This window comes from Aquila chrysaetos, chromosome 6 (assembly GCF_900496995.4).
Source record: "Aquila chrysaetos chrysaetos chromosome 6, bAquChr1.4, whole genome shotgun sequence".
Classification (NCBI taxonomy): domain Eukaryota; kingdom Metazoa; phylum Chordata; class Aves; order Accipitriformes; family Accipitridae; genus Aquila; species Aquila chrysaetos.
This window is the reverse complement of record NC_044009.1, coordinates 47220402-47232282: the sequence shown is the minus strand read 5'-3', so window position 1 is coordinate 47232282 and position 11881 is coordinate 47220402. Positions and strand designations below refer to the sequence as shown.

At 43.3% G+C, this 11881-nt stretch overlaps 1 protein-coding gene across 2 annotated transcripts in view; it reads right to left on the bottom strand.

The window, feature by feature from the left end:
- Positions 1–818: 818 nt before the first annotated feature.
- The window catches only part of LOC115343201 (histamine N-methyltransferase-like), a 23970-nt gene continuing 12907 nt past the window's right edge, over positions 819–11881 (bottom strand). For both annotated transcript variants that reach the window (XM_041124474.1, XM_030018852.2), the window contains exons 4-7: positions 10206–10313; positions 6544–6674; positions 5866–5959; positions 819–2823 (exon numbers count right to left, since the gene is read on the bottom strand). In XM_041124474.1, the coding sequence (XP_040980408.1) occupies positions 2468–2823; positions 5866–5959; positions 6544–6674; positions 10206–10313 (689 nt within the window). In that variant the 3' untranslated portion in view covers positions 819–2467. The remainder of the gene's footprint in view (positions 2824–5865; positions 5960–6543; positions 6675–10205; positions 10314–11881) is intronic.

Genomic DNA, 11881 nt, shown 5'->3' with positions numbered 1-11881 from the left:
GTTTTTATGGTCAAATGAGCATAAAATTGTGCTTCCCCACACTCATTTCCCACTAAATAATACTTACAGTACTTACTTCTTGGAAATGCATGTGTTACAAATTCAAAATTAAAAATAATTTATCCCTTAAGGGTGCTCTTCTGATTCAGTTTTCCCCCAGCCCCTTAGTGGAAGCAGCTGCATATATGGAATGAAGTTTACTTCATATTCACACCCCCCCTCCCTGTTTTTTAATGAAATTCTCCTCAGAAGCAAAAGCAGTGGCAGAGGACAGCTCTGGCATGTTTGGTTTCAGATAAGGAGTTTCCTTCTCCAGCCTGGGGTGAAAGTGCTTTTCCCCCCAGCGAATTCTGCTTTTAAATAAGACCCTGTGCATCACCATGCACCCAGCAAGCACTCCCTCCCCCCGGCCTCTCCCGTTCCGATTAAAGAGGAGAAGGAGCTCTCACATGCATTCACATTGAATCTCCTTTTTTTTGTGTGTGTGTGGTCATATCCTCCTCTCTTCTGTCCAGACCATCTCTGCTGTTCCTCGCCTTTCCTGCTCTCTCCCAAATTTCCAAAACAAACCTCCTCCCAAAACTCTAAAAAGCTTTTTCCTTGTATTTTTTACCTCTGCTAAACCAGAAAACAACAGGACATGCGTGTGCATCTTGTTGCTGGGTTTTGAAGTTGGATTTTATTTTATTTTTTTTTGTTCTGGCATTTCTGTGGCTCCCAAAGATACGTCAGTCCTGACAGGGTTGATGTGGCAATATTCAGCGGTCACCTCCTTCCTACACACCATTTAGAAGAGGTCACTGACAGCACAAAAGAGCTACAAAAATAATTTTAACTTTAATTTGTTTCCCATTAGAAATGCATGCAGCAATCTGTCCTAATGAGAGATTTTCTTTCTTTCCCGCTTCACCATGTCACCATAACAGCTTACAGGTATACTGAGGTCTTGTAGCGCAGCAATCTGTACGTAGCACTGTGTAAAAGCGGTAATAGGTTTTGTTCTGTTCAACAGCTGAGAAATATCATGGACGCATTCTAAAATACACTGGAATTAATATTTGATCACTAGGAGAAGTGTGTGTTTCAAATAATTCACGTTAAAATGAATATAAACAGCTATTAATGCCCAACACATTCTCTTGTAAATCACTTCAAATCTTTAATAATCTATATTGTATCAGAAATGTATATGCAAAAATAAAACATAATTTCTTGCAGCTAAAGCATTACCTAAAGTAAACCATTTCCACACTGAATCAAATTATTTCAATGTCAGAAATCACAACTGTCTCACTGAATAAACTGAGTATTCAGACTATTAAATTCGTTCAAGTGACTATATTGTGTTCTGCTATGCGTTGTGCCTTGTAGAGAGCATAACACTTCTTAAAACCATAAAATAATTTAGCAAAACAAATGCATCAACTACTGGAGTGGAGACAGCCCCACATGGAGAAGGGACTGAGGAGGTGAAGTGTCTTCTTTCTGAACATCCTATACTATATATTGAACAGATTTACCTGATGTGACCCCATTGGAAATGAAACAAATCCCAGAGAAACCTGCCAGATTGGCATCAGAGTTTATTTTTACATCTTCCAGGCATGGCCCTTGCTGCCAGGCTAGTGAAAGGCTGCAGCCAGGAGGTTTGTGTGTTCAGCTAAAAATGCCAGAAAGCCCTACGTGACAGCAGTAGCCGATTCCTAAGACAGGCTTTGCATCAGGGCTCATTAGCGAAATCCACCTCTCCAGGACTGTTGTTACCACTGCTGTGCCTCGACCACCTTCAATCCCTTCGCTCTTGCAGTGCCAATAAGGACCTGGTCCACAAATGGCTCTGCAGACGCACCATCATAAAAATAAAGTGAAAATACCGGGAGAGGGAAGCAGTGCCATTAAATGGAGTTGGCTGCGGAGGCAGGAGCAGGCAACCATCACACATGCAGAAGGTGTGAGGCCACTTTCACAGTAACTGGAGGTATGAGATTTTGAAGTCACAGCAAGCTCAAGAAATCCCACTGAGCAGCCACCCAAATGGTCTGTCGTTCTGAGCTTCCACTCTTGCCAGCTGCACTGAGAAACTTTAATTTGCTTATTTGGTCTGTAGAGTTTTTAAATTAAGATGATGAAACCACGTGTAGTTCTTGATTATTTCTTAGGAAATGGTTAGGTTTCTGCAGTGCCTGAGTGGATGGTCTGAGTTACCTCAGATTATACAACATCCATATGATAAAGCACAATTAACTGCTTAGTGAGTCACACATTCATAGATTAGTGCAGAATTAATTGGGTATTAAAGCTCACTTATAACAACAGGTATTAATACTGATTTCTTAACATGCTCCAAAAATTATATATCAGTACTGAAGTAAACTAAGCCATGTATAAAGTATGAAAAACATATTTCAGCTGTTAACAGTTTGTATCTGACTATTTGCTTTGGATCAAGAAGCAAGAAGAGGTTAACTCATGGCTCAATTACTATTACACTCAGGTTGTTATTAAAAAGCACCTTCCCATCTCTTTTTTCACTGCATTCAGGCTTTCTTAAATCTTCCATTACCTGATGCTTTAGTTCAGGAGGAGCATTTTTAGAAAACTCAAAAGTTTCTGTCAGGAAATCCAGCAGCAGCTCCCCATCCTTGTTCCCTTCAATAAAGCAGCTCGTTATGTCCATGTGGGATGGGAGCTCGTAGAGCTGGTACTTCAGCCCAGCTGAATCCAGTATCCTTTTGATGTCATCAGAGGAAACGTAAGAGCAGAGATCATCTAAAGGGAAGGAAGACCCGTACTTCTTCCACAGCGTTTCCCAGCCACTGGTTCCTGAGAGATAAACCACCAGAAAAATGCTCAGGAATAAGGGAAAACACTATTTGAACAAATTTTTTACCTTTTTTTTTTTTTTTTTTTTTAGCAGTTGTTCTCGTTGCGAGTGGGATCTCTCCAGAGCTGGGGCATGTGTCCTGGGGTGTGGTGGAGACGGCTGCCTCCCTGCTTCTCTGCCTCGGGGCTGGGGGCTGCAGGAGGGGATGGACACGTTACCTACCCCAGAGCTCCAGCACCTCCTACTGAGCCCCCAGCTGAGGCCAGAGCAGCTCAGTGCACTTAATCCTTCCCCGCTTCCACTCCCAACAGGCTGCACCCCTCTGCTCCATGCACGTAGGCAATGTCGGGCAGGGACATCCTTCTGCAGTCTACCTGCTGAACACTAGCTATTCAGTGTCGTCTTCTTGATTTAAACTATTCCCTAGATTTCAGCTGCCTGTTCGGAAGACCAAATCCTCTCCTATTCCTTCACCCGATTACTTTGTGGTTGAGCTACATGTGAGCTTCACTGAAACACTTATTACCAGTAAACTATCTCTCTGCTACGTGAAACACGTGGGGTGCAAAACCCTGATCATTGTCCCTGTAGCTGGGTGTGCGGTGGAGAAAAGGGTGAGGTGGAGAGAGCCTGGGATGAAGCTGTACCACCCTCCCAGCCTTCAGCCTTCGTTCCCACCATGCTTACACGCTGTTGAGCACGGGCAACGAGAGGGCTGCCCCTCACCCCAAGCAGACCTCCCCAGTGGTGCCAGAAGGATGTTTTGGCTGCGTGCTATTTGGGTGTGCAAAGATGAAGAGGGAGGAAGGAAAAGGCTCTTGTCGCACTGCAATCACCTCCAGAACTGAGCCCATGCCAAGCCCGTGCTTGTGCATGCACCTCTTCTCACGGGACGTTTTACAAAGAAAACCAGCTGGGTAAGCTGAAAACTCCCCAGATATGTCTTCGCAACTTTATTTTCCCTCAGCCTGGATCTCTGATTCAGCATTTCTGCTATAAATCATTTATAAAAGGATCATCCAGAATGACTGGACGGGATGAAAATAACTTTGAGCCTAATGAGCAGCTCTTGAGAGTTATGACTATAAATCTGCATAACTACTAAAACCAGTTGCTCGGCGGTTTTGCATATGCTATATCTGCAAACAGTTATTTATAGTCAAATAAACAGTTTGGTGTTTCGAAGAGAGGCTACAATATTTTCTTTCACCTGGTAGAAATTGAATGCAGAGCACTAATTGCACAAAATTTGCTGGTGTCAGTGTTGTGTGACTCAGTGCCATCTCTGTGCCGAGCAATTATACACTACCTGAATGCAGCATTATTATAATAGCTCTCAATAGGCTCAGCATATGGCACTACTTTTGTTTTCAAGGCGATGTAAACAGATTTTTTAAATGTGTTAAAAATAACACTGCATAGCTCTTGCAACTCGCCTGCTCTCCCAGCAGGGACGGAGCAGGAGGATTGCAATCCTCACCAACTGACCAAGCCCTCTCCTATCAATCCTATTCCCAGACTGGTTTTTAATTAACACATCCTAATGTGTTTGTGTTGGAGGTGACATTACCTTCATTTTTTGAAATGAGCTTTGTTCTGCTTATCTTTCAGTACCTCTTTTTGCTTCAGTGCTCATTTTCATAGCACTACTTCCTTCCCCTCTCTACACTCTTCTTTCCCCCAAGGTTTTCCGCTTTCCTCTCTGCTATTCTGAGCTCTCCTCCTCTCTCCTGCTTTCTTGCTGGCCCCAACAATTTCTGCTCCATTTTGCTCCATCACAAAACCCAGGGTCACCTGGCCCAGAAAGGACTTCAAATACTTTTCATTAATTCAGATTTTTAATCACATTAATTTTGAATAGATAGGTGTTCCTCCCTGTATTCACATTTTGTGAATATCCAAAGGGACAGGTTAAGCAACTGGAAAAGAACTTCAATTAACTATGCGCAGGTAATCAGCAATAGTCTGATATTATGATCTATTCTTGTTCAGCCAAAGAACAAGGACAGTAACTCAGATCATTTAAAATACAGATTTCTTGTACTGAACTGCTTGAAAATACTTTAAACCAAAAACATTTTGGAGAAAAATAGTTTTAATAAATTCAGGTGAGAGAAGCGTTACCTCGTTGTGGACACTGCATGAACACAAAAAAGGAACATCATCAAACATTACAGGTTGAAGACATGGCCAAATTCAATAAAAAATTAAGCTTAAACCTCTGAACTTAATATCCCTGACAAAACTATCGGATGTGACTGTTTACACGACAAAAATTTGCATAGCTTGTGAGGCAAATTAAAGGCTTTCTAGAATCAAATTAGACCCCACCATTGCAGTATCCCTAGAAAACCTTGCCCACACTATTAAGAGGTTGTTTACTCTGCCCCCACATTCTCCTGCTGGATTGACCACAGAGCATCTCTTTGAGATCTGAAACAGCCTAAGAATGCTGTTTTCCACCCAAAATGATGATATTAAGGAAATGGGCAGTTTGAGAAGAAAATGAACCATATGTGCTCTAACACCTGCTGTATGGCATAGCCGAGCCCTGTCGTAGCCGTTAGCTTAATGCTGCGAGTCTCCAGGAGCGAGAAAATGCGGTGCCCAGCCTGAAAAGCCTTTTACAGAAAATAGCAGAGGCTGAAGGAGCTCTCGTGAGTGAGAGCCGTGGGATGGAGCCTCTTGCCCACTTCAGGGCTCTCTGTTGCTGTCCGTCACTGGCCAGGCTGTAGGACGGCGAAGGGCAGAGGGCGAGAGAAAGGTGTTTTGTGTCCATGGCATGGTTTGCTGGCTTACAAAGCCTTCAGCTTTACAACCTGCAGCATGGAGCTGCGTAGCCATAGATGGTGTGCAGATTTCAACGGTTGTAAATGAGTGGACACCATTTATTACGCAGCCAGTACGCCTCTATAGGTGATAAAGGATGTTTTAAATAAAAAGTGCATTGGTTTCTAGCTGGCCTGTGTTGAACTTGCAGGAACCCCAAGGGTCCTCATGGCTCTTGCCTGACCGAGCAGCGCTGGTGGAGCAGCTCTCACCTGATACCAGGATAATGAGGAGCTTTGCCTGCGCTTCCAGGAGACTGTGGAAATACCGGATAGTCGCTGGGATGTCTTTCACATAATACAGCATCTGGAAAGAGCAGAGATGTTTACAGAGATATGGTGCGGTCCTGGTGAATATTATAACTGGTACCACTAGGTAAAAGAAACCAAATGGGGGCAATCTCAACAAAAGAGCGGCAGGATGACAAGACGCATTAGCACAACAGCGGCCAGTGGGCTCACTCTGCAAGCTTGGGGCTGTCACTGCTTTGCCTGTTCTCTGACTCTCCCAGGACCAAGCTCATGTTCATTCATTAACCTGAGACCAAAAGATTTGCCTTTCTTAGCAGTGAAGATGGTTTGTAATGGCTTCGGTAAACTTGGAAATACAAAGGCAATTCACACAGAGGACGAGGAGCTTTGAAAACACTAGTTAAAGTATATTTTTAGTTGACTGCCACCCACAGCCTGGTTAATAGGACTACTGTGCTCAAAGTTGCTTTGCTGTAACTCATCTTTCATTTTTGCAGTTCACTTATGCTTAAGCATTTTAAATTACAGGGAAATAAACTCTCCTTTCTTTCCCCTTAGAGTGGATAATGAGGTCACATACTTCATGCATATTTTCAACAGCCAAGTCTTTGACAACATTTACTTTGCAGAGACTTTTACCTGGATCATGTGAATGAAGTCCCATTTTTTAGCCTTCTTTTCTGCATTCATTCGACTTTCATATTCATAAGCTGTCTCCTCATGCCAGGTAAACTTTACGTTCTCGAGGTTTGATGTCTCAGCCACACGCTCTAAAATATGGGAGAAGGCACAACAGAGTTATATCAATTGCAAATACGGGATCCATTTCCATTTGGAGCTTTAATACATCCAAAATTCATATTTAGGTAGAGAGTTTTGGTACCAGTTTAACACAGCAGTGGAATATTTAAAACCTTGAGCCCGTATGTGAGAAGGTGGTTGTAAAGGTCTTTGTAGGATGAAGTCTTAAGAGGGTCTGATGCTTTGCCCTTTGCACCCTCATTTGGGCTCCTCTAGTCTTTACCTGATTAAAAAAAAAAGAAAGAAACTCTTCCCCATGACTGGCTCAAGCTGAATGAAAACATGTCGGTTGGGATAAACAGTTACGAGGCCATGAGCAGCACTTTTCCTGCCAAATGGGAGAAGAGCTGATGGCCCCGTTGGTTAGGTGACACACAAGACCCGCGTGGCTGAGCAGAAGCCAGGCCATGGTGAAGGATTTTCCAAAGACTGAACAAATAAATATAGGTGCTTGAGGACGGATGTCTTGGAGAGAAGCGTGATTAAAAGCTTGAGAAGGGCAGAGAAAGCAAATGGCTCGCTCTGGGAATGTGTCACAGGGATGGTGGGAGGGGGAAGGAGCTTTGCTCCTTGAGCAAGGACCCATCTCTTGACTTTTGGCTTCTGCTGTGTTCAAATGATTTTTCAAAAGCCCACAGTTTCGGGCAATTGCTTCAGGTAGAAGGGATAATAGTGTTTTAAAGCAAAGACTAGTATAAAGAGTGACACATGGCATCTTTTCAGACCTCGATACAATGCACATCCAGCAACTGAGGAAAGCAGAGAGCTGGAGACATGGATTCAAGGAATAAGTTATACCGAGGGCCTGGTTCATCACTGCATTTCTTTGCTTTTTATGGGAGCAAAACTGAGAGATAATTTCATAATTTAGGGGATGCCTGAATACTAATGTCCATCTGCTGGCATATGGAGCTCATCTCACTGCGCTCCTGCCTGGCGCTCCGGATTGCTCCAGGACAAAACTAGCCCTGATGTGATTCCTGTGCTTTGCTGGAGTTAACATAAATTTAAAACTTAAATGGCCCAAAGGCAGACTGAGCCCTAGCTACAGAACACATGTTCAAAACAACATGATTTGCTAAGACCAGCGCCTTTACACCACTAATCACAATGTTTCTCCTTCTGGGCTCTGATTAGGACATACACCCATTGGACAGATGAGAAATGCTCCATCAGTGCTTATCTCCTCTCTTGTACGGCTGGAAATGGGCCACCCCTTTCAGCTGCTGCTGCTGCTACTCTGTTCACTTCCATTTATCAGTCACTGGCCCTGGTGCTTGCAGTTCAGATTTAATTTGCTGTTTTAAACTCAGGCTTCATTCAGCAGCAGTTCATATCACCATCACAAGTAATCTGGTGCAATCTGGTTCAATTCAATTGCTAGACAGTCTGTGAGGAGGCACGAGGAAGAAAACTGAGTTGCTTGCCAGGGTGGGCTTTTAAAGTCAAAATTTCAGAAAGGGCAAACTCATTCTGATTATGGGAAGTTTCTGCCCAAATATGCACCTGAAGCCAAAATGTATCACCTCAACTATTTAGAAAAGTTTTCTTTAATTTTCTCCTGGGTTCAACCCAGATTGTTGTCTGGGTCAGAAGCTGGTCGTGTGCCCTTGATGGGTGCCATCAAAACTGGACTGCCTGCAGTTGTGCCGTGCCGTGCAGGCAATGGCAACACAGCTCAGTTGTGGGGCTGCCAACACTCCGACTGTGGTCACCAAGGGACTTCACCTGGACATGGACCAGGAATGAAGGAAACCCGCAGCCTGGCCACGGGACTTGAGGAGAGCCTCCGTCATACGATGCAGCCTAAGAGAAACCTCAGTTTGTCGTCACTGCACATCCCAGTATGAAGTTTCTCTTGTGAGCTTGGCTTCTCCTTCCCAAGGAGAAAATATCTGGTTAGGCAGAAAACATAACTACTGAATCCTCAGAGGCGCAGATAATGTTTCCAATTCTCCCTGGAAAATCTTAGGGCTCAGAAACCTAATTAATGATACCTACTGGGGACATGTTTAATTACCAAATAAGAAAGTTTAAAGAAAGAAATTCAGATGAATATTTCATTTCTAGTTTCGCATAAAACTTAAAATAAGGACAATGTCTTATATTTTCTTTAACTTTCTTCTGTAAAGAAACTCACTGAAGTAGGATAGGACTGTCAGTTACTTGGTGGTAGGTGGTGGGACCACTAGGAAGATTCAGCGCAAATCCAGCCTCACATAGCCTATGGTTGATAGCCCAGACAGGACAGAAATGCTATGTGCAAGTGCCCAAACTGTCTTATAAACAGAACAGATGCTCTGTTGCCCATCCTTCACTATCTCAGCCTGGAGCAATGTAAAAGCTCCTGGGATTTTGCACAAGCCATCTTTTCAAAGATCAGGTCCATGTAATAAAGAGACAGATACAAAAAAATGATGTATTTCGTGGGAGCCTTTGGTGCTTCCAGTGACTCTGAACTCCCCCACTGCAGGGAGAAAGGGATTGTTACTATTTGGGTTTTTTTCTTCAACTTCCACAAGTTGCTTCATCCTGGGAATGCTTCATTTTTAAGGACTTAAACAAGAGTAAGAGTTGGAGATTTACAGCATGGTTTTACAGTCTGGTATTTACTATGGTTTGGAGCATTTCCAACAATGCAGGCTGCTGACAACATTCATTCATTACTGCCACATCCATTCAGCAGCCGCTTTCCGGCAAGGTGTGCTCTGCTCGGGGCTGCTCACAGCCCGTGCAGCGTAGCTGGTGTCACCTCCGTACAAGACCATAATTAACTGCTAAGGTAAAGCCTGGTAGGTGTTAATCCAGTAATAATCAAACTGTGGATTGATATTTAATGCTCGCTTTGTAGGGCAATTTGACCAAAGCACCCCTGCTGACATTGACTCCTTGGGAAATGCTTGGCTTTCCTTCATGAACGTTGCTCGGAACTTTGGGTTGGTGGAAGGAAACAAGCTCTAAGCCACAGAGCATGTGGCAAAAGTCTTTCTATCCATCTTGCTTTCCTTTCCATGTTTTCTAATTCAAATGTTGGTAACTAATTTAGTGCAACGCTGTGAGGTTTAGCTATTTGTTATTTGGAAACGATTTTTAAGATATGTGAGAATTACCATGAGACATGAAAATTTTCTCTTTGATGTTGAGGAAGGATCCTGATTCAGTGCAAGTTGAAGGATAAAAACTTTCTGAAATGTGGGGATTTTACTTTATTTCCATAGAATCGCCCATCAGTTCCCACCTTGCTTAGCTTTTAAAGTCTGTCTAGCCCAAGCATTTGCCATGCAGAGTTATTTGCAGTGTGAGAGACTAAGATTTTAATGAGAGACTGAACATTGTTGAAAAGCAATGATGGCAAAAAACCATAAAATAGTGACTTTTTTTTTTCATTTAAGAGCCAATTCTGAAAGAAAGCATTTGAATGTGGGGTCTTCCAGCGTTCAACTCTTTTTAATGCATTTAGCATACTTAATGTAAATCTAATTTATTTAATGTAAAAATACCTTTGTACTTGAAGATTTGGTCAGCACTTGGCTCTATCACATCATTGTTGATGGTGACCCCCGGGTATCTGGCTTGTAGTTTTGACAGGATCAGCAGGTCAATCTCACCTAGGGAAGCAAGCGACATGAAATCCAAGATGAAAGCAAAGCTCAGGCAAATGTTATCTCCACCATCACCACATCTCCAGTTTTGAAGACTGATGCCTGCCATTCATGTACAGAAAACGTACCACAGGCACATGTAGCTGCTTTGTATTCTCAGCAGATTGCCACTGAAGTTTTAGCTCTAGGATTTGAGAAAAAATTAAATATCAGTCCCAACTATCTTCATTCCTCCTCTCCGACTACCACCATCAGTGCCAAGGGAAAACCAGACATGGTCATGCACATGGCTTGACCTCACATTTTCTGGACATGGCCTAACTTCCCGGGGAAGATCCTAAATGACTCTGATGGTACCAGTTCTGATGGTCCCAAGTCACCAGCCAACCTGGCAGGATTTCTTAGGAGACAGTAAGAGCATTTTAAGCCAAGCGCCTCACTGGTTACCAGGCCATGTGGGTGAGGGAGAAGAGAATATGTGTTTACACTGGAATCAGAGTCAACATTCACGTCTGTTTGTCTTTGGTGTCCTGTGACTTTTTCCATAAGTATAATGAATAGTGCACATACCGTTAGTGTTTATCTAACCCCTGTTTTCAGAATACCCCAGAGCTGACTGTACTGCTTTTGTGAGGAATTGTTCTCTCTGGACACTGTGCAGGCCAGCTGCAATTATTTTACCCATGGAATTACCAATAGATCCAACATTTCAAAATTTAAAAAGAGCTGCCATTGCTCCTGGCCACCTCTCCTCATCCGCAATAGAGGAAGCTCAGGGAGATGATGCTCTTGACTGAGGCATGGGTCCAGGGACAATATCACGCTGGCTTGCTTAGCTTTCTTAGGGCTCACTTCTGCTTATTGTGCTTCAATAAATTTTAGGTGGAAAAAATAATAGAAGAATAAATTAAGGTAGAAAGAGTGAAGCAGAGGGTAACTATGGTGGATAATAGATCCCGGGGTCATTACAGACATATATTGAGCTTTGTCCTGACAGATGTGCTTGTGCTTGCACACAACTCCACGTTATAAAATTCCCTACAAATGAACAAAATTGTGTACTGAATGGAGGATCACCCAGCAAACCCTGATGGCCACACAGGCCCTTGCTGCGGGAGTGTGGAGGGAGGTGCCCCATTGTATTTGCCCAGGCTCTCCACATCCTCATGGTTTGCAGTGCCCCTGGGCTCCCACCACTCCAGCCTTAGCTCCATTATACAGAAGATTTGAGGTACAAAAGGAAAATACTGGGGATTAAGTAGTTGTAATGTGTTCCCCAGAGCTCAACCCTGTACACCAGGTCCTCCCCCAGCAGGGTCCTTTTCACTACGAAATGCTCTCTGCCTGCTTCTGGCCCCACCACACATCACCACGGGTCAAAATCAGGCACCCCAGCCCAGGTCTCATCTGCTCATTAATGCCCTGAGAATTTAACAGAAAAAGTGAGGAGGAGTTCAATTTTTTCAGACTTACATGACTTTCTTGAAGCAACTAATAACACCAAAATTTACATGGCATCTGTGCAAACACGTTCTTTGAGGGAGGGAAATTGAATTTCTGAAGTAGCAGAAATA